Here is a 22,222-nt window from a genome sequence, read left to right as displayed (position 1 = left end):
GCCTGCAGCCCCGGGGGCCTGGATAGCCTGGTGGTCACCCAGAGGGGCGATGGGGAGGGCGGGCACTGGCATGGACATCCTTGGGTGGCCCCGGGGCCTTTGGACCTGAGTCAGGGGCCCAGCTGTCAGGTCACACGGTGGTGGAGCCTGGAAGGCTCAGCACTGAGTTTCCGGTTCCCATCTGCCTCTGGGCCCAGCAATCCCCGCAGCCCAGGGCTCACGGCCTCGCTCACTCTCGCCCCCCTCTCGTTTGTATTGCCTTGCGATGCGCCGCCTCCATCGCAGCACGGACGTCACCGGACGTGGGGACCGAGACCACCTGGGAGATAGAGGCCATGGCTCGGATTCGCCCCGCCACTGACACGGGCGTGCTGCTCGCACTGGTGGGAGACGACCACACCGTCGCCCTGTCAGTGGCCCTGGTCGACTACCACTCCACCAAGAAGCTCAAAAAGCAGGTACCATGCCCCGCCCCGCCCCAGGGGTGAGCACTGTCCTCGGGCGGCCGGCCTGCCAGCCACCCCTGGGCCCAACTGCGCCTCCTGGGCTCAGGTCCGTCCCCCTGACTCTCACCAGGGTCTGCCCAGCCACGCGTGGACACGAGGTCCCTGACACAGCTGCATGGCAGCTGCACTTGGGGGCCCACAAGCCAGCTGTGCAGAGGGGACACTTTCCACCCGCTCAGCGGCTTAGAGCAGTGTGAACCAATCGCTCACATTTAAGCTGGACAATTCCACTCGCGAATCAGATTTCCAGTTTCCCTTGAGGAGACAGGTGTGTAGACACGGCCCAGGCCTTGTAGCCTCATCCCCTGGGCGACACGCTCGGGCTCTGAGCACAGACCCCGACCCACCCGCTGCCGCCTCCACGCAGTCCCCACCACTCCCTACTGTCTCCCGATGCCAGGTCCACACCATGGTCACTGGACGTGCTGTCTTCTTAGAGAGCATCTGGAGGAGATGGAAATAGGTTTCATCCTCTGGCTTCTGGACTAAGGGAGGCACGGCTGCCCCAGGGGGACTTGCTCACCAAGTCAGCCTGCCTTCCAAGCTAGCCAGACCCTCTCACCTGGGCTAGGGGCCAAGAGGCCCCCCTGGGCCCTCACCTGCCAGGCCCGGCCTCCGCAGGGTCCCATGCTCGGGGTAGACAGCCTGGAGGCCCACAGCTGAGACCACATCCCCGGGCAGGGAGAGCGAGGGAGGAGGGGGGCCATCAATTGTCAGAGTATGTCAGTCCTCTCTTGTCACAGTGTCTCTGCCTTGTGTTGTCAGTGCCTCTGTCCCCTCTTGTCAGTGTCTCTCTCCCTGGTTGTCACATCTCTGTCCCTTGTCATCAGTGTCTCTGCCTTGTGTCATTACAATGTCTCTGTCACCTCTTGTCACAGGGTCTCTGCCCCATGTTATCTGTGTCTCTGTCCCCTGTCATTACAGTATCTCTGTCCCCGGTTGTCAGTTTCTTCGTTCCCTGTGGTCACAGTGTCTCTGTCCTGTGTTGGAAGCGTGTCCTGCCTGGCATGTGCACCTGGGCTGCCTCTTGGGCAGTTTGCATTTGCTGCCAGGCCCCTGCGTGCTGCTCCATGTGGCATCTCCCTGTGGAGAGAGCAGTCCTTCCCCACATTCTGGCCATGGACACTCTGGTGGCTGCGGTCATCTCTGCCCAGGCTGAGGCACGTGCATCCACGTGGCTGGAACTTGTTTCCCCAACTCCCACCGAGGATGCACTGTTCCATCTGTCCGTCTTCATGCCCAGGGGCCTTGTCATTTACACGCACAGAAACTGAGCCCCTGCCACAGCCCAGCTGCAGGGACCCCACCCACAGGAGGGTCCAGACCAGGGCAGGACACAGGGCCCAGGAGCACATGGCCGCCCTCCCCTGCTCAGGTGCGCATCTCCCCACAGCTGGTGGTCCTGGCCGTGGAGAGCATTGCCCTGGTCCTGATGGAGATCAAGGTTTGTGACGGCCAGGAGCACGTGGTGACCATCTCTGTGAACCAGGACCGGGCTGCCCTGGAGGTGGACGGCACCAAGGGCCAGAGTGAAGTGAGCGCTGCGGGGCTGCAGGAGAGGCTGGCTGTCCTCGGGAGGCGCCTGCAGGGCTCTGTGCTGACCTTCGTTGGGGGACTGCCAGGTAGGGGCCCCAACCTGCTCACCTCAGCAGAACCGGGGTGTCTGTGCCAGAAGGAAGGGAGGACACAGGTGGGCCCACCAGCCGCTCTGTCCCCGTGTGTGTCTGCACTGGCTCAGCAGTGAATCGGGCCAAGATGGGAACACACTCACTGGGGACCGGCATCGGGCTGAAGCCACCCCACCTCCCGGAGCCCCTCGCAGCACCCCCAAGCATTTGTCAGATGGGCTCCAGCCAAGGGGCCAAGGATGGTTGGGAGGGCCCAGTCCACCAGGGGCCGTGCCAGAGCCAGGTGCCTGGTGCCCCCAGCCAGCCTCACCCCCCAAGTCCCAGTGCAGTAGCCACGGACAGAATGACCACCAGTGCCTCCTGCGTCCAGGAAGCGTCAGCACAGCTAGCTCCTGCAGACCAGGGGCCTCATGTCTGGTCAGATGGAGCCCAGTAGTGAGGGCAGAGTGCAGGGGGCAGATTAGGGCCAGGATCTCATGGAAGCCCGTTGGCCCCCACTTCCTGGGGAGGGGGGTGGTCTCTGCAGGCCACAGATGGCAGGATTTCTGTCTCAGCTGCCAGACCCAAACTCCGTTTAGTTTAATAAACAAAGCTTTTTGAAGAGGATGAGAGAGCCTGGAAGCCCTCAGCATGAGTCACTGGGCCAGGAGGAGAGAGTTTAAGTGACTGGACTGTCTGTGTGCACTTCCTGGAGGGTCGGGGGTGCAGACGGCAGCTGTCCAGTGCTTGTCTGTCGGGAGGCCCAGCCGGGACGGTGATGCCCTGGAGGAGGGCAGGGACCCAGCAGGCCATGGGGGCGGGGGAGCCCAGTCCCCAGACGATAGGCAGCCCGCCCACTGAGACACGTCTGTCTTTTCCACGCGGCCAGAGGTGCCGGTGACCTCGGCCCCCGTCACAGCATTCTACCGCGGCTGCATGACGCTGGAGGTCAACGGGAGGGCGCTGGACCTGGACGAGGCCAACTACAAGCACAGCGACATCACCTCCCACTCCTGCCCACCTGTCACGCCGGCCGCCTAGGCTCCCGCTGCTGCTGGACACTCGCGCCCCCGCCCAGCACACCTCCCGCCTTCTCCTCCAAGCAGGAGGGAAGGCGGGGGCACCAGTGACCCTGCGCACAACACTGAATCCTGGCCGGCGTCCCTCCGAGGCCACCCTCTGCCGTGTAACATACGTGTAAATAGTGGACTGAGCTCAGGGCCGACCCGAGCCCTCCTGGGGCCGAGGCCCGCAGCCGCCAGAGCGGACCCAGGAACGTGATTCTGTTATTTTTACTACCAGATGCTTCTTTCTGACCTAAAACTATGGAAAAATAAAATATTTACAGACCCTTTCTAGCCCCATGTTGGGGTTTCTGCTCCTTGGTGCTCAGCGGCACGGCCGTCGGCAGGTCTGAGGCCAAGGGGCCGCAGAAAGTGTGAAACATCCACCGCAGCCAAGGTCCCCGTGGAAGGAGGGGCCCCACCCGCCTCTCCACACACAGGTGCACACGCGGTGCATGTACACACTCAGTAGTGAGGCGGCTGGGGAGCAGAAAAGCAGGTTCAGGCCAGCAGGAGCCCCAGGGTCACAGTGACACCGTGGCCCACCCCGGCTACTCAGGCCAGCCCTGCTGGGCCCCAGGGGCCTGAGCCTCCGGTGTCCTTTCAAGTCACCCCTGTACCTTCAGGTCTCAGTCTGGTCCCTTGAGGTGAGCTTGGCCCAGGGGTCCCGCCTGATGGACCAGTGTCGTGGAGACCCCACGCCAGCCTTCTCCCGCTGGGCCACCAGACCACCCCACCTTGCCACTCCAGCCAGCCAGGGCCCCGGTGAGTCCTCGAGGCCAACTCTCTTCCAGGCTCAAGAGGGAGCCTCTCCTCCTCCAGGCACCGTGGCCCACGCTGCTTCCCAAGGGCCCCAGTGGAGCTCACTCGGGTCGCCCAACTTCAGCAGCCTCTGGGTGGAATTCTGCTGACTCAGGACTTCATAAAACCAGTCTAAGAGGCTCTTCAAGAGATTTCCACAGACCAGGGGCAGGGGGAGGTCAGGCGTGGGCCTCGGAGAGCCCATGTCCTCATGAAACGTCCAGCCAAGGTCCCCGTAGAAGGCGGGGGTCCCACCCAGCCTCTCCCACAGACCGTGGATCTCCTTCCACCTGTGACCAGGGTAGACGTGTGTGGCTTACACCGCAAGTGGACCCCAAACCCAGCCCCCTGTGCTGGCTCCGGGATGGGGGGGGGCGGCCTGACGGGCTGAGCAGGTCAGGCCAGGGCTTGGAGCTGAGGGACACAGCCTCAGGCTGTCCACCTAGGGCTCGAGAGCCCAGTCCTGAGGACCCTGGTGTCGACCAAGAGTACCAGCACAGACACCATCTGCTCAGTGAGCGGTCTGAGCACAACTCCAAGGAATGTGGGACACACAGTCCCACTGTGGCCCCCAGGAGCCACCTGGGCTGCCCACCGTCTGGCCACGTGTGGCCTCAGGAGCCCAAAGCCACTCTGGAGCCTGATCCAATTCTCAGTCTTGTCACCACAGCATTCCCGCCATGCTCTCTGGTTTCCGTCCACTCTGGAGGTGGCTCTGGAATGTTCTTATGGAATGCTGCCCTGGCTAGCTGTGAGCTTCCTCCTGGCCAGCCCCAACCAGCTCATGAAGGCCAGGACGGCCAGCAGAGCAGGGGACTCACACAGAGCCCTGGGGCTGGACTCTGGGACCCACAGACGGGCCAGTGCTCCGGGGCCTCCTGACCACCTTGGGTTCGTCTTCTTCCCGGGGACAGCGAGGCAACGTCTGTTTCCTGGTGCGGTTTCCTTAGCCTTCCACCGGGCGCCAGGGGTTACCCTAACTGCTGCCAAGAAAAAGCTTACGGCCAGGTCAGAGCCAAACGCTGCAATACGTTCCCAGCTGCGCTGACCAGGTTGGCGAACTTGCTGCTCCCAGGTCCAGGCAGGGCCAAACTGCACACAAGGCCGTGGCCGACGGAGAGTCTGCATCTGACTGTGTGCGCCACGGAGGAGCAGCTGGGGTGAGTCTGACTGTGCGCTTTGCAGGACCGCACAGAGATCTGACCGGGCGCCATGGGGGGTGGGGGGTTGGGATGGGTTATGCTGCTGACACAGAATGTGGTCAGAGCTGACCTCAGAGTTTTTTGCTCTTTTGTTTTTAAGAGTAACATCTGTGTTTCATTCTTCTGTTTGTTTTTCGGATACTATAGATTGGTAACAGTTTTGTGTGACGGGCTGTTCTGTGCCTTTAGCACATTTAGGTGCATCCCTGTAGCCTACACGCCACTGCCAGTGGGAACCCACACACACACACGTGAGACAGTCACAAATGTCTTCAGACACTGCCACACGTCCCCTGGGGCAAGTCAAACCTGTCGAAAACCCCGCATTACAGAAAGAGGACGTTTGACCCCGCTCACATAACACAGAAAGTTACCGCTAGGCACGTATTTAACTCCAAGGTAACCTACGAGGCATTTAGGAGGTAACGCAAGGCTGTAGCCTGAGGGCCAGTGCGGCCCTCCCCCGGCATTGTTAACAAAGCCTCACTGGCACCAGTCACGGCACTGACTGACCCCTGTGCCCAGCTTCTCTCACGTTAGGACGGCTGAGCTGAACAGTGGCTAGACAACTGCTGGCCCTCGAAACCCGAGGTGCGTCCTATCTGTCCCTTACTGAACTTTGCTGACCTCTGTGATAAAAGACTATTTTTGTGAACTAGGGTGAAGAAATATTTCTTTAAAATATAAAACAAAACGCTCTCGTGATAAAGAAAAATATCTAAAAATTGGGCTGCATTAAAATCAAGAACTTCAAGAAAAACAAGGTTGGAGGACTGACGCTACCTGACCTCAAGACTCGTTAAAGGAGTTACAGTAATCAGTACGGCCTGGTATTGCCAAATGAACAGACAGACAGACAGACAGACCAATGGAACAGAAGAGAGAGCCCAGAAATAGACTCGCAAAAATAGAGTCAACTGATCTTCAGCAAAGGACCAAAGGTAACACAACGGAGCAAAGACAGTCTCTTCACAGAGCATGCTGGAACAGCTGGACATCCACACGCAAATGAACCTCGACACAAACCTCGCACCCCTCACAAAAGCCAACTCGAAATCGATCACACGTCTGAATATAAAGATCTACGCACGAAACTGTAAAACTCCTAGAAGACGCGCAGGAGAAAATCCGGATGGCCTGGGACTTGGGTTGACTTTTCAGATCCAACGCCAAAGGTGCAAGCCATAAAGAAATAACGGCTAAGCCAGGCTCCATTAAAACGAAACATTTCTGGCAAATGACACTGTCAAGAGAATGAAAAGACAAGTCACAAACAGGAGAAGATATTTGCAAAAGACACATCTGATAAGGCTCTGTGACCCAAAATGTACAAAGAACCCTTAAAACTCAACAGTAAAAAAACAAACAACTCAATTTAAAAAAATGCATCAAAGATTTCAACAGACATCTCACCAAAGAAGCTATACTAGTGGCAAATAAACACACAAACAGACGCTCAGCACCACATCCTCAGGGAGACGCAAATTAAAACAGCAGTGACAGACCACCTCGCACCTGTCAGAACGGCCAAAACCCAGACACCGACAACACCAAGTGCTGGCGAGGATGTGGAGCAGCGGGCACTCAGCACTGCAGGCGGGAGCACAGAATGGTGCGGCCACCGTGAAGACGGTTTCTAACGGAACTAAACACACCCTCGCCGCGTGACCCAGCCACCGTGCTCCTTGCTGTTTACCCAAAGGAGCTGAAAACTGTCCACACAGAAATGTGCACACAGCTGTTTACGGAAGCTTTGTTCATAATTGCCAAACCTGGAGGCACCTGAGATGCCCTTCAGTAGGTGGTGGGTAAACAGACTGTGTTCCATTCAGACACTGGATTATTATTCAGTGAGAAAAAGAAATGACCTACCAAGCCGTGAAAAGACATGGAGGAACCTTGAACGCATGTGATGAAGTGAAAGACGCCCGTCGGAAAAGGTTACACGTTGTCCGACTCCCACTACGTGACATTCTGGCAACAACAGAACTATGGAGACAGCAAGGATATCAGTGGTTCACAGGGACTGGGGAGAGGGGATGAGGAGGCAGAGCCCAGAGGAGTTTCAGGGCATGAAGCTACTCTGCACGGGACGGCAACGGCTGGTACGTGTCATTACACATTTGTGCAAACCCGCAGACGTCCACCACCGAGGGTGACCCGGTGACGGTGGGGGCAGTGCTGGCTCAGGGTCGTAGCAGACGGACCACCTGGTGGGGGTGCTGACAGTGGGGGAGGCTGTGCACGTGCGGGTGAGGGTCGGTGAGAGAATCTTCACCATCCTCTTAATTTTGTGGTAAATCTCAAACTGCTCTAAATAACGGTCTATTAAAAATAAGTAAATCAATAAATCGAGGATGTCTGTTCATCAAGGCACCAGAAAGAGGGCAGCCAACAAGCTCAGGCGGGAGAGGGTGTCGGGAAGCTCCCGGCCCGCACGGGGCGCACGTCCAGAACGGATAACAAATCCCTCCTGCAAACAGGAGGAGAGAGCAGAGACCCGACAGGCACGGGCGGGCCCTGCACAGAGCAGGACCACGTGGGCCAGTCTGTCAGTTCAACGGCTGCTCCTTAACACAGAGCAGTTCATCAACACGGAGGGAAATGCGAACCACAGACACCACGAGGTGAGACCGCAGGGAGGAACCCCCTCACCCGCCGCTGTGCGAGGACCAGATCTCGGCAAGCTGGAGCAGCGAGTGGGTCCTCCCTGCAGCAGACACAGGGCTGGGCACCGTCCAGCAGTCAAGGTCGCCAGGGCCCCAAATCCACGCCAGGGGCCCCACACACCCCAGGAAACCCGAGACACCCCAACGCCCACCCACCGAGAATGGGCGGTCCCACGTCCCACACAGAACCACAGGCGGCAGACGAACGTCCAGCCCACGGTCGCCTCTCACTGGCGTGAAGCTTGGCAGAGGCCTGGCGCCCTCGGCCCGTCCACGCGCAAACAGGGCTGCGGAAGACGGTCAGCACAGTGGACCAGGAGGGCCGGCCCCGCAGCCCTGCTCTGTCAGCATCACCGCGTTACACCTAGGTTTGCAGCCTGCTTTCCACACGTGTATTAGATTTGTAACTTAAAAGGTTTAGTAAACAGGAAAGGGAAATACAGAGTAACGGGAGCCACCCAAGAGCTGCTGGCAGAGCGAGGGCCCTGCCCCGGACCCCTCTCCGCTGAGCATGCCCTGACAACCCCGCAGCATCTCTGCTCCAGCCTCCTTTGTGTTTTCGTCCCCCGCCCAGAGGGAGCAGAATCGGGCTACAGGACAGGACAGGGCGGGAGTGGGGCGGGCAGGGCGGTGCTGGGTGACCACAGGCCACTCAGGACCAGACTAGGGTCCCTCACTGCGCCCATGACCGTTGTATCGTTAACTGAGCACGTCCCATACTCCCGGCCCTGCCCAGAGGGCTCGTGTGCACTGGCACCAAACAAACCCCCTCTCCGCTGAGACACAATTCACACAGTGTAACAGTCACCCTTTAACAGCGCACGATTCAGCGGTTTCAGCGCATCTGTCACCACTGGTTCCAGAACGTCTCCTTGTGCCACGAGGGAACCCTGTCCCCATTAGCAGCCTTCCTGACACCTCCCACTACCAGCCTCAGTCTGGGATGAGGAGCGAGCGGGTCACTCCGCAGACAGAGGGGCAGGGGCTGTGTTCCCAGGTGGGGGGCCCTGGGGGCTGGGGGCCACACGTGGAAGCACACGGCGTGCAGGGTCTGGGAGTGGTCCTGGAGATGGGGGGGGGGGTGCCTGGCAGCCACCAGTAGACCAGGAGGTGAATTATTCACATTCTTTGTGGCTGGGGTGAGGGATAAAGACATTCTTGTGGGTAAAAGCAAAATTGTTGGCCTTGGAGTTTAATATTTTTCATCAGCTCCTGGCTCTGGGCAAGATGAAAAGCCCTGGCAGGCGGACAGGGGCTGGGCGACGCTGCTGTGAACAGTCTGGGGAAACTCTGATGCCCCACGTGCCCCACCCCGGGTCCTGCGTGGGGTTGAAGGCTGTCCCTGTGTTCTGGGCACCCGTGGCCGGGCTCCAGTCAGCACAGACTGGCTGCCAAGTCTGCAACCCAGCGTCCCAGCTGTTTGCTCCGGGGGCTGCAACGGGCCTGGGGGACACGGGAACTGCGAGACCCCTGGGGGAGCCACAACCCCCACACGCCCTCACCCACGGAGCCAACAACCCCATCCCGGTGCTCTTGGCAGCAGAGCCCCTGACTTCGCAGGACAGTTTGGTCCTTAAACCCCAGGCAGACGAGGTGCTTGCTGTGTGACCCCAGGCAGGTCAGCTGGGCATGGTGTCCGAGCCCTGATCCTCCCTGGGCACCTCCTTCCTGCCTAGCAGCCCCTCTCTGATTTCCGCCCCTCAAACCTGAGCCGACGGCCGGCTTCGAGCTCTGTGGTCACGTTAGTCTTTCCTGTTCGGAAAACCGGGGGGGGGGGGGCACTTGGTGCCTTTGCTGGGGCGTGAGATATCCATCTCCAGGACACCCCAGCCCCACCTTCCCCCGAGGGTGACTCTGCCCGCTTCCAGGGCTCAGGTCTGAGTGCAGAACTTGGAGCAGGGGGGACAGGGCGCCAAGAAGGCAGGACCTTGAGCATGTCCCAGGCCTGTGGACTCTGGTGAAGCATGGAGCGCCTGCCCTCCTGGGAGGCTCTGAGCACAGTGCCCACGGGAGCAGGTGGGCGTCCTGGAGCCCAGCGCCTGCACCCAGCTCAGGTCCCAGCCTCTGTTCATTTCTCCTCTGTTGCTTCGTCTGGTCGTTTGCACCAGAGTAAATACACCCTGGACAGCAGGAAACAAAGTCCAAGACCAGAACCCTGGCCCTGTGTCCAGAGTTCCTTCTCAAACAACTAGGATGGGGGTATTTGAATGTCACGTGTCTTTGCACTTTGACCCCAAACACCAAGAACATAAACCAAAGATCCACTGAAAGCCACTTCTTCCTAGAACTTACGGGACCCAAATAGGCTGGCATCTCCGTGGCATGAAGGAATGGTCGTCCACCCAACATTTCGTGGCTTGGTTTTGTCATTTTAACACATTCAGAGTGGACGTGCAGGGATGGGCGGCCAGGTGGCCCCTCACACTGGGAGAGCTAAGTGCCTGTGAGAGCCACACAGGTGTCCCCAGCACACACTGACCAGACCTGTGCCCGGGACCTGCCCCTCCCACGGACGCCGGGAGGGAAAACGAAGCCGACAGAACCTTATCCGACACTCAGCGAAATGAACAGACGCGCGTGATGAGGGCAGAGGCCGGTTAGGAGTCAAGCCCCAGCACCGGCAACTCCACCTCGGCACCTCCCCTGGGTGAGCCGGGAGCGGGGCCTGAGCGCTGGTGGCGCCGGCGGCCGGCGGGAGCACAGGAGCCAGGGTCCGGTCTCGCCTACCGTCACTTGATTGTTAACCGCGTGTGCACTAATGTCCTCACGAGACCCTCAGTGTAAAAACGTGTATCTGCGGCTGCTAATTCTTACACTTTTTTGAAGGTCCCTAGGTTTATTTTTTATTGTTATACTATTTTTGAAGGTTACTTTCCATTTACGGTGATTATAAAACATTGGCTGTGTTCCCCGTGTCGCAGGCACGTCCTTCAGCCTGCCTCACGCCCAGTGGTTTGACCCTCCCAAGCCCCCACCCCTAGACTGCCCCCCCACACACTGGCCACCACTGGCTTGTTCTCTGGTGACAACATGGATGGCCCTGGGGGGCACCCTGCTCAGGAAATGAGTCAGACTGAAGTACCATAGGACGTCACTTCTGTGTGGAACCAAAAAAGTCCAACAACTAGTGAATGTACCAGAAAAGCAGCAGACCCTCAGGCACAGGGAGCAAGCCAGTGGAAGTCCCCAGACGCGCACTGTGACCCGCCCCCGCTGCCCGGGGCGCCCAGGCCGTGGGCGCGGCTGCGGGACCCTCGCAGAGCGGGGGATCGAGCGGCTGTGGGGTTGTGGCAGGCGCTGGTCTTCCTTACGCAAAACTGCCAGGGGGACCCGTTTGGCTCTTACAAGCCTCAGAAGTAAGAAGCACCTTCTCTGTTCCGTGCACAGTCCAGGCGGGGAAGACAGCCAATCACTTGATAACCGCCATTTTCAGGATGTTCAAGGCACGTTTCTTTGGTGAAAAACGATCTCCCCAGATCTCAGCCGACTCTTCCTGTGAGAGCCACCCTGGGCGTCGGGACACGTGTCCCGTGGGGTCCTCGGTGCACGCCAGGCCACCCCCAGCCCCCAAACTCCTGCCACCATGATCCTGAAGCCCCCAGAAAGGATGAGTTTTGAACCAGATCCTAGCTCTTCACGCAGCCGCCAAGCAAAGCCATGAGGAAGTGGACCTGGGCCAGTGAGTCTGGGTGACAGGGGCGGATGGGGAGGGACTCTGGGACCCACGGGGGCTGCTGAGTCAGGCACAGGCGGACAGCTGGAGAAGCGGCAAGGCCACGTGTGGCAAGGGCACCGTCTCAGCCAATGGAACTATTCCTTCTAAATTTGACAGTTTTGTTATTTTTTACGACATGCCCGAAGCAAGTCAAACAATTTAGCCAGCTTGGCCACGGATGGTTTGACCTAAAATCCAAGCTGACAAGGAGTGACCGCTGCGTTCGTGGCCTTGGGGCTCAAGCCCCAGGTCCTGGCCACAGAGGCCAGGGCTGTGCGGGGCCCACGGGGTCAGGACCCCTGGAAACACGGAGTCCACATTCAACAAAATGCAGGCGGGCCTCGCTCTACGGCTCCTCAGAGACTGCGTTTGCACAAACGGGGGGGCGCGGGGCCGCCCTGCGTGGAGCAGGTGCTTGTCGCTCGTGTCTGCGTCACTTGCTGGTGGCCCTCAGGATGTTCCAGACTGTTCATTATTATTGTATTTGTGTGGCGATTCACGACCAGCGATCTTCGCTGTTACTGTCGTGATTGGGCATTTCTGGGCAATGAAGTGTCTGTAATTGGGGGACGAACACCAGCTATGCGCCCTGGACAGACTGCAGCCTGGCGTGAGTATCGTTTCACAAGCCGGGAAACCAGGGGTTCTGTCACTCACCTCATGCAGTCTCGGCTCTGCTGCCCGGAATGCCCAGGGGGCTGCCGGGACCAGAATGACAGACGCCCTGACCAGCGTCCAGGCCTGCCTGCCTCGTCCGTAACAAGAGGCCCTCCTGAGTCGAGGGCCCAGACTCTTCCCCGGGTCCTTCCTTCTCGAGAGGAAATGCTTGACAGGCACAGAAAACAGAGCGTGGGGTGTTTTCCGAATGCGAGGGCCGGGAGTATTTTGTCTGTTAGACCAGCAGCCCGCAGGGGAGCAGGAGACCGCGTCCTCTTAAGCCGCCCCTCTCCCCGTCTCTCCTCTCCCCCTCCCTTTCCCCTGTTCCCCAGAGACCCAGGACTGTAAATCTGGTCTGCCACTGGGCCAGGACTTGACTGTGCAGAGCCGTGCTCACCTGCTCCCTCAGGTGTGTCTGGCAGTGGGCAGGTGCCCGGGGGTCTGGGGTAGTAGCTTCAGGTCTGTACTGGGCACAGCTGCTGGGGGAGGCCCATTCGGGGTGCCCCACAGAGCAGGCCGGGCTCCCCCAAAACACTCCACAGAAGACAGGTGCCTCACACAGGAAACAGGCAACCACAGGGAGCAGACGTCCCCTCAGTGGGTCGGCGTTTGGAAAGGAGCACGGACCCCAGGCACTTGCAGGCTTTGGAAACAGCGTTTATGTGTGAATCTAGGAGTCCGGTCACTGGAGCAGACGTGTCCCCGGGGACACGACCAATAGACACAGCCACAGCATGTCCCCTCCAAGAGCCCCTGCTCTCACGGCACGGGGCCACGTGCCCTTCGCAAAATGACGCAATGACTAGTGAGGATGACAGGAGGGCGTGAAGCTGCTTTGTCAGCGAGCGAGGGGCCCTCGTGGGGACCCGGCAGTTTGGTGTGCAGCTGACCTGGAGGTGCTGCCCACGGCCCCCGGGGCTCTGTGCCCCTGTGATGCGCCCCGGGAGGGAAGGGGCTCAGACTCTGGAAGGTGTTCTGCCGTGTCCAGGAGGCTGGGCCATGGAAGCAGGGCTTGCAGACACAGCTTTGTTTTCTAACAACCCCAAGGAGACTTTGCTCAATCTCCGGCTCTGGTCAGGGTGCATAAGGGGGCGGCTTCTCCCCCAGGAGGACGTGGGTGGCAGCATAGACAGGGGGCATGCTGGGGGGGCCCCCACAGCCGGAGCTGGACTGAGACGGAGGCTGTGTGTCCTCAGACACAGAGAGGTCAGCGCTGGGCAAGGCCGGGAGGCCGCTGGAGGGCTGCAATTAAACAGAGAAGCGTCCTCAGTCGGCAGGAGGGCAGCCACACACACTTCCACGTGCAGCCCAGGAGCATGCCACCAGCGCCCTCCGGAGCGCCCCCAGCTCAGTCTCCCCAGACCCAGGCCCTCCCAGTGGGAACTGCTCCCTGATCAGCCTGCATTCCCAGGGGCCAGACGGAGGGCCCAATTCAGCCCAGCGGGGCCCCCTTTGCACAAACGCCAATCCACCACCTGCGGGAATGCCCTGCAGATCCCTGACTCCTGGCCTTGCCTGCTGGGCACCAGTATCAACCCTCGATGGGATGGCCATCGACCGGCCTAATGCTGGGACATGGTCATGCAAACCCTGTCTGAGGAAAAGTCTGCACGGCTTGTTAGGGGCCCTGGGTTGACTCAACACTTCATATTTTAAGGAAAAGAAACCAAGAACATGAATATTTTCAACACAGTGTGATGGTTAACCTTATGCATTAACTTGGCTAGACCTCGGTGCCCAGATCTTTGCTCAGATCTTTGCTCAGACCGTCCGGAGGTCACTTTGAGGGTGTTCTCTAGCCACGATTACCAGGAAGATCAGCAGACCACCCTCCCCGTTGTGGGTGGGCCTCCTCTGATCAGTCAAAGAGGGAAAGACTGAGGTTCCTGAGGAAGAGAGAGTTCTGCCTCCAGACTGACGGGACTCGAATCTGCAAAATCCCTTCCTCCGGGGGCCTCCAATCTGTGGCCTGCCCTGCAGGTTTCCGACTCTCTCTCTACCTCCGTTTCTCTACCTGTACGCCTCTGTCTGTAGCATCGACACCTGTAGCTGCAGACATATCTGTGTCTGAGTCTGTTATGCGCACACACCCCGATGGCTGTTTCTCTGGAGAAGCCACACTTATACACGTAGACGCAAGAAAACGTGATTCTGTGAAGGAAACGTTGGGGCATGGCACAGATTCTAAATCAATGAAATTTCCAGCTTTTTTTCCACCTGTCAACAAACCTCAAGTTTCTTTTTACTTCTTAATTTCTAAGGGTTAAAAATGCCTGCTTTAAACCAGTATTAAACAAATAAAGCGAGCTCCCCCCACAACAGGACACAGGCATGTGTGCGGGCTCCAGTCTGTGGCCATACGGTATGGCTCCTTTGCTGCCTGCCTGCCAGCTACCCAGGTCCTGGGGAGGCCAGTCCGCCCCACCCCCAACTCCAGAGATGCCTCAGGCCTCAGGATCCGAAAGGAGACTTTTCTCATAAGCTGGAGCTCAGGCTCGACAGCTGGGGCTTTTGGAATCCAAGGGCCCTGGGCTCCTGCCCACCTCTCTTTCTTCCTTTCTCTCAAATTCACACTTATCTGACCTCAGGGGACAAAGCAAACCTCTAGAGAACACCCTCTGGGGTCTGCTAGGGGCTCCCAGCTCCCACCAAGCACGTGTCTGCTCGGTGCTTCACAGGAGACAGCAGCTGAGAAAACCAGGACTACAGCACACTAGACTATGGAACAAACCAGTGGGAGCCAGAGCGAACCAGCAGGAAACAATAAACCACCAGGAACCATGGAGCAAACCACCACGGACCACGGAGCAACCAAGAACCACGGAGTAAACCACCATGGATCACAGAGTAAACCACCACGGAGCAACCCATCGGGAGCCGTGAAGTAAACCACCACAGACCACGGGGCAGCCCACCATGGATCACAGAGTAGACCACCAGGAACCACGGAGCAAACCAGGCTCTGTCCACACAGGCGACCCCGTCAGAGGAACAGACAGGAAGTCCCTCGGTTACAGGACGTGAGGTCCCTTAGCTACGGGATGCAAGCTGATTGTCGGCATGTCCTATTCCTGAAAGCTCATCGGCGCCAAGCCCTTCCCTGCACGTCCTGGTCAGGTGGTCCTGGGAGCAAGGAAGGTGGGTTCCCTTCTAGATTTCTCTTTTGACTAACTGCTCAAAACAGCCCACCAGTAGCTGCTCGCTGCTTGCTGTTATGTGAGAGCATCTCCACTGCTGATGACTTTGACGGAGCACTTGAAACACTCCCTTCCCTCCTCTGCTGGTCAACAGAAGCAGCATCAACCTGTGTCTTTCTTCTCAGGAAACACAGAGACTCCCTGACTGTCATCTCCCGGAAATCTGATTACTGACGTCTGTGAAATGACACTCACATGTGCGCTGGTGTAAAGGCTGATGAGGCCCCAGGAGGGGAGCCCAGGCCTCCTCGGGAGGGAGAACGGGGAGCATCTGCTGTTTGTGAAGAGCCAGGGCTGCAAGGTGGATGAGGATGGGGTCCAACATTGGATAAAGTGGTCCGTTCATCAGCATTGAGCTGCGTGGATGGAGGCCATGCCCCACCCTGTACTCCTGCAAGGACCACAGCCCCTGAGGGGACAGGAGCAGGACGCCGCCCAGCGCCCGAGGTCAGGAAGCAGAGCACCAGCTGCTGTCGGCCTCCAGCACCAGCAGGATGAGGTCCTGTCCTCCCCTAGTCCTCCCTTTGGCCAAGCTTGCAGGAGGCTGGTGACAACCCAGCCCGAATGTCAGGGCTGAGACCAGAGGAGGGGCCCTGTGGGGGTCACCTCCACCTCCCAGCCACGCTGGCACAGCATGGCCTCCCTCCCAGGGCAGGGAGCTCCCGTGTGTGGGAGCGGCTGTGGGGCCTCCAGGTGGATGTGGGGGTGGTGAGACCAGCCAGCCTGCAGGGAGTGTGTGTCCCTCCCCGACTGCATTTTCAAGCTGGGGTTTGTGACCACAGGTGGCCAACCAGCCGAGGGTCCAGCGCTCCCTACAGCTGTGGGTCTCACATTCCAGGTTTGCAAACTAAGCAGATGAGGATGGCCAAGCAGAGCCCCCAGGACACAGGACACAGCCCAGATGACGCGATCCTTCCTGTGATGGGGACCAGGGAGGATGCCCGGAGGTGGGATGCGGGTGACACTTCTGGGCAAGGTGGGGACTGCAGGTATGGCCTGGGTGTTGGGAAAGCTGTGCCCGGTGACACCAGGGCGTGCCCGCCCTCAGGAGTGACGCCACCAGGGGGCGCCAGCAACCAGCTCATTTCCTGACCCCTGGATAGTCCCTTCCCAGGTCTGGAGCCAGGCCTCTCTCCAGTGGAGACCGGGCTCACAGGGGCCTCTCATGCCCAGACTCAGGACCCACCCTGCAGGTCCCACAGGGCAGGATGGCGACTGGCTAACTGGTCAACCCGCAATGGCAGGTGGAGGCCTCCCACAGCACAGCCTGTGCGCCACCATTCCGCACAGGCGTGGCATTGACCTCAGGCTGTGTCCTGGCCTCCTCTATGAATTCCAAGGCCCCCAACGCCCTGGGTGCATAGCCACCAGCTTCATTCTCAAGGCAAGTAGAAGGAGCTGGGCACAGAGGAGGGGACGGGCAATCCCACAGGGAGATAAGGTCGTCGCTGAACTCTCCCCGGCAGCCACCGATCCTGAGCTGGCGTCACGTCCTGCCAATGTCACTCTCTGGGCGCTGGCCCCCCAAACAAATGAAGGCATGTGACCTCACAACACACGGCCGGGGTCTGGGCATCCCCTCGTCATCCCCTAGCCCCCGCCCGCCCAAGGGCAGAAACAAAACCCCTCCCACACCTTGGAAGCAGGAGCTCCCAGGACTGGTCACTGACCACCACTGTCATTGACACAGACCACAGAGGGGGTCCACCTGGTCACCCTCAACACGGGGGCCAAGACAGGTTAACCTCTGCCTCCAAGGACACAGGCAACAGCTGGGGACATGTCTGTCATCACAACGGGGGTGTGCCGGCAGCGGGAGGGTGGGCCGGGGGCACTGCTCTGTAAACAAGATGCCCCCTTTCCCACAGCAGCCCCAAGGCCAGCATTGTGCAAGTGCCCCAGTGTCGGTGATGTGTGGGTGGGTGGGTGGCTCACTCACTCTGGACAGGAAGCCCTGTGGGCTGGCTGGGTCACCAGGGCCACACAGAGCAAAGGACACCCCAAATGCCCCCTAGAGCTGTTGGACGTCCAGGCGAGGGGCCTAGGGTCACCCTCCACGTCCCCTTAGACTGTCCCGAATCCTTTGCTGGTCCAAGCCGACAGCACTGCCCTATTACGTCAGGAGGGAAAGACACGGGCCCCCTGACCTCCTTCAGCCAGAGCTGCACCTCCACCCCCGCACCCTGTCCGACGGCTAAGTGACCACTGCCCATGACGTGAGCGGCGGCTTCAGTCTGGAGACGCTCAGCCTACCTGGAGAGGCAGCGGGAAGGATGAGCAGGTGGGGAGGGCTGCAGGCGCAGGGCAGAAGCCGGAGTAGGCCAGGACCTGCTGGGCGGGGTTGTAGAGCATCTGGGGCGGTGCGGGTGGGCCACAGGCCCGCTGGGACAGAGGGACCTGCCAGGAGGGTGGAGACGCGTCAGCCGACCCTCCCAGGCGGGCGCCCCTCCACCCGACCCCTCTCTGAGGAGCTCATCCCCCAGCTGCCGTCCTTCTGGGTCCCAAGTCCTCAGCCAGGCTCTCTCCCTAAAAAGGGACTCAGTCCCGCTTTCCGTTTTCTCGGTTTTTGTCCCAGGGACCCGCCAGCCTAGGCCACTGCAGGGGCCTGTGTCGTGCGGTCCCCACGCAGCTGCCACGAGGAAGGGGCTGGCTTCGGGGGCCCCTCCGCACAGGCGCTCCCGTGGCCCAGCTGTGGGCGAGAGCTCTGGTTGTGGGGATTTCTGGAGAAGCACGGACGAGACCAGAACTTCCCAAACTCCTGCTCCCGTCAGTTCACGAGAGGCTCTGACTCCCCAGGGGAAATCAGGACCTGGGCCCTGATTTGGCTGCTCACCCAGCCCCGGGAGAGTACGGGCTGTGGGACAGACTCCTCCCCCAAGGGAGGCCAGTCACTCCCCTGGGGGACGCAGGGTTCCCAGACCAGAGACATACCCTTCCCTAAGAGCACGGACCCGGTTCCCGCCTGACTCCCATGGGGCAGGCACTGTGGATCCGGGGAGGGGCCACACAGCAGGGGCGGAGGGTCTGAAAGCTCATCGCAGCACTGGAGGTGACCAGAGCCGGCTGAGGGCTGGGCTGGGCAGCGGGGAGCCCCCCGAGCTGCCCCGCCTGGCAGGCCCTCCTACCAGGAGCTCAGCACAAGTCCTGCCTGTCGCTGAACTGAATCAAGGAGTCAGTCAAACTCCGAGGAGGGAGCAGATGGCTCAAAAGCAGGGATACAGGATGGAAAACTCAAGGCAAAGCCCAAGCTCTGCCACCTCGACGCCCTGACACCTTATTCACCAACGAGCAGAGCCGAGCGCCAACTGCACATGCCCTGACCCACCCAGCTCCGCCCTCAGCCGTGTCCCAAGGCCACGGAGAGCCATCAGGGTCTGAGGCGTGGCTGGGGGGCCTCCCGGCCACAGGGGAGAGCCTGGGGGTTGGGGCTGAGAGGGCTGGAGAGGGTCGAGGGTCAGGGCCAGAGAGGAGCCGCCTGGCCCTACTCAGCATTTCAGGGTCCCGGGGGGACAGGGGTTGGGGTCTCCCACGAGGCAGCCTCATTCCAGGGCACTACGGCCACTCCAAGGGGGACGCTGGACCCCACCCCCAGCCTCCCGTCCTGCGTCTGCCCGGTCTGGCATAACCACCTGTCCACCTTGTCACCCCTGTGCCCCCGTGACTGCGATGTGACTCCGGCTGGGCCAGCAGGACTTCCCACCTGCCTTCTCATACCCGAGGCCAATGCAGACCCTTCCTCACTCAGACAGGTTTTCAGCTGAGTTTAAGCCGGGTGTCTGTAAGTGTGGCCACGATGCTGGGACAACCCCACCCCGGGAGACCCTCTGCAGACCCGAGGCTCCCCCGACTCCGGCTGCCCGGCCCCCCTCAGGATGAGCTGTCTGTGACCTGCCCTCCTGGCCCTCAGTGCCGAGGGCTTTGGGTGGTCAGTGAAGTGTCTTCATCCCTTAAGATAATTCCTAAATTATAAGGTCCGTTAAAGTTGCTTTAAGGAATCACCTGCCTTGCTTCTTACAACACCCCAGAGCTTTGGGTTCATGGAAGGAGGTTGTCCAGAGTCTACAGAACTCCATGTCCTGCCTGTGTGACCAGGGCCTTCCCAGGGTATTACTACCTTCCCGAGAGAACACTCCAGCAAGGTTATCATAACCTCAGTGGGCTCTGGAGCTGCTTCCGGAAACCCACTGGGCTGACCGCCATCCCTGGGGACAGACCAACAACCTCTACCCCAGCTTGCAGGCCGGCAGGACGCTCACCAGACACACTGCGAGTCAGTCTGGTCTAACCTCGCTCTCCTATAATCTGCCAGGGGCAAAGCTCTAACACAGACACAGCAGGAAAGCCCCCACCCCGGGGGATTCTGCAGATGCACCGTGGGGCCCTGCGGACGCCAGGCTTCCTGGCCCTCGTCCTCGAAGGATGGGACACTCGTCCCTCATGAGTGTAAAGACATCCCACGACCAAGCATCTGCACTGCCCAGTGAGGGCCGGGACGGCTGTGGTTATGGGGCACAGGGTCTCCGTGGCGTCTCAGGTTTTGTCTGGAGCCAGAGAACCCTCAAGAAACATGTCACATCTCGGGAGCTCCCGGTAAGCTGAGAAACGTGGCCAGTGGCCAGAGCCTCCGGGCTGTGGTGACAAGCCACCACATGGCAGTCTGAGCTGCAAGCGGGGCTGGGGGCTGGCCTGCGGGGGCTGTGTTGCACACGTTTGTGTCTCCGTTAGCACTGGATGACACCGGGCGGCTGTGAGCTCCCCTTGGTGTCTGTGGAAGAAGGTGACACTGCAGGAGGTGGCGTCTGGCCCCAGTGAGAGCATCAGTCAGAGCAGACGGGTCCCTGGGGAGGACACTGCCCTGCGGAGAACCTGAGAGCAGCCTCCGGCCTGGGCCCTGCCGAGCTGCCCCTCCCCGGAGGCCCCAGACTCTGGAGCCCGTTCCCAGGAGGCTGGCCTCACAGTCATCTGAGCTTGGCAATCCACACGTGGACACAGCCGTGGGGGCGCCAGGCTCAGGTCCCCTTGCGGCTGAAGTCGTGCCCCCTGCGTGGGCTTCAGTGGCTCCAGCCTCAGGCAAGGAGGGGACTGAGGGCCCTGCTTCCACGCACAGCCCTGAGGCTGGGGCCCCACCAGCCTGTCCCCTTATCTGTGAGTGAGGGTGACGGGGCCCTGGGCCTGGTCTGCTCAGCACGGGGCGGGTGTTACTCACCACGTCCTTGAAGGCCCCCAGGACGGCCGCAGTGACGATGCCCAGGAACAGGCCCAGGACGTTGAGTGCCGCCGAGGCCCAGAGCAGCCGGTACAGGTGGAGCACGTCCCGGCAGCTGCTCACGCCCACGAACTCGTAGTAGAGGGGAGGGTGCTCAGTGCTGCGCGGGGGCAGGGGGGACAACAGTGTCACCCACACCTGCGCGGAGGGGACGCACCCCGCGAGCAGGGTGGCTCAGAGACAAAGTGTCCGGCCAGGTGCTCAGGCCTTTGCTGAGAATGCCCGGGGCCCTGACCGTGGAGGGACAGGGCCGTCTGTCGAGCGCACCCGGAAGCCCCGGGGCAGGGCTGTCCCCAGGGAGCTTGGTGTCCATCTGGGGAGGGAGCACAGGCCTCTGAGCAGGAAAGACTGCCCCAAACACAGGCCCTGGGAGATGGAACCTTGACTTGGTCGCCGTCAGAGCCAGCAGGGCAGAAAGGCTGACGGCAGAGCCCTCTCCACCTGGCCGCCCTGGCAGGGAACACGGGAGGGTGAGCCCCAGTGAGGCTCATCCTGGCCCCGTGGCCTGGGCCTGCGGAGGTCTGTGCAGGGTCTAGAGCACGGCTTCTCATCATGTGGCCCCAGCCACGAGGAGCTGCCAGTAGCCTGACTGGGGTGGAAACGGGGTAGATCCCCGCTCTTAGGGAGGGGGTGCAGCCTAGACCCCCCGAGTTCTCCACAATTCAGAGACGGGGCCCCAAGAAGCAAACATTCAGCTCCCTGCTAGTTCTAATGTAGGCGTTCAAGCTAATAACACAAAATTTAAAAGACAATGCAGGGAGGGTTGATTCCCCCAGCCGTCAGGCCCCTCTCACCTCTCACAGCTGTAGAGGTCACAGCAGTAGCAGGTGTTGCTTCTAACCCTCAGCTGACACCTTCCGCTCAGGGAGTGACAGGTGACCTGCGAGCAGAGACCCTTCAGGTCCCCGCCGTCCTCACTCCAGGTGGGCAGGGGCCTCCCTTGGGGGAAGGGGGGACCCAGCCACTCTGCCCCTCAGTCAGACCACTGCCCCTCCTGAGCCCATGCCGCCTGACCCACCCCTCCCTCCCCAAGACCGGGTGCAGCAGGGCTGGGAGGAGTCCAAGGACTAGGTTCAGCCACCCCAGGAGGCCAGGTGGCCAACACTCACTGGACAAGGGGAGGGAGAGGGCTCCAGGCAGCACGCCTCCAGGCGGGGGCCCCTCTAAGTAAGAGCCTTCCTGGGCGTCCAGAGGACGGCTCCCAGCAGCACGACTGGACCAAGCCGGCACACCCCAAGCCACCCGGAGGCCTCCCCTCGGGGGCCTGCGGCACTGGGGAGCAGGTGTTTGGGCAGCTTTTGATGTGAAAGCAGCAAGACTGGGGCAGAAACATGCACCTTCCTCCCTCCCCCAGCACTTTGCAACCGGCAGGAGGACCCCCGCCACCCGCGTGTGTGAGGTCAAGGGGCAGAGACCACCGGGTCGCGGAGCCAGACCAGCCCCACTGCTTACCTCCGTCTGGTAGACGTCGTGCAGGTATCCGACTCCGCTGGAGTAAAACTGACACCTTCCCGCCGCGAGGGGCCTGGGTTCCTGGA

At 60.4% G+C, this 22,222-nt stretch overlaps 2 protein-coding genes across 11 annotated transcripts in view; one reads left to right on the top strand and one right to left on the bottom strand.

Annotated features, from left to right (window-relative positions):
- The window catches only part of GAS6 (growth arrest specific 6), a 33,155-nt gene extending 29,688 nt beyond the window's left edge, over positions 1-3,467 (top strand). For 2 of the 3 annotated variants that reach the window (XM_074378608.1, XM_074378610.1), the window contains 3 exons: positions 286-458; positions 1,900-2,128; positions 3,003-3,467. In XM_074378608.1, the coding sequence (XP_074234709.1) occupies positions 286-458; positions 1,900-2,128; positions 3,003-3,154 (554 nt within the window). In that variant the 3' untranslated portion in view covers positions 3,155-3,467. The other variant, XM_074378609.1, reaches the window with a different exon arrangement.
- TMEM255B (transmembrane protein 255B) overlaps positions 1-22,222 on the bottom strand; it is a 38,052-nt gene that overhangs the window by 979 nt on the left and 14,851 nt on the right. For 5 of the 8 annotated variants that reach the window (XM_074378616.1, XM_074378615.1, XM_074378613.1 and 2 more), the window contains 4 exons: positions 22,137-22,217; positions 21,479-21,564; positions 20,625-20,784; positions 17,672-17,815 (listed from right to left, as the gene is read on the bottom strand). In XM_074378616.1, coding sequence (XP_074234717.1) covers positions 17,672-17,815; positions 20,625-20,784; positions 21,479-21,564; positions 22,137-22,217 — 471 coding nt within the window. Of the gene's footprint in view, positions 1-12,857; positions 13,464-14,242; positions 14,373-17,671; positions 17,816-20,624; positions 20,785-21,478; positions 21,565-22,136; positions 22,218-22,222 lie in introns of those variants that run through there. The other 3 variants (XM_074378612.1, XM_010952353.3, XM_074378618.1) reach the window with 2 other exon arrangements.

The sequence above is a fragment of the Camelus bactrianus genome, chromosome 14, assembly GCF_048773025.1.
Source record: "Camelus bactrianus isolate YW-2024 breed Bactrian camel chromosome 14, ASM4877302v1, whole genome shotgun sequence".
Classification (NCBI taxonomy): domain Eukaryota; kingdom Metazoa; phylum Chordata; class Mammalia; order Artiodactyla; family Camelidae; genus Camelus; species Camelus bactrianus.
The sequence above is the reverse complement of the archived record's forward strand: the minus strand, read 5'-3'. Positions and strand labels throughout refer to the sequence as shown.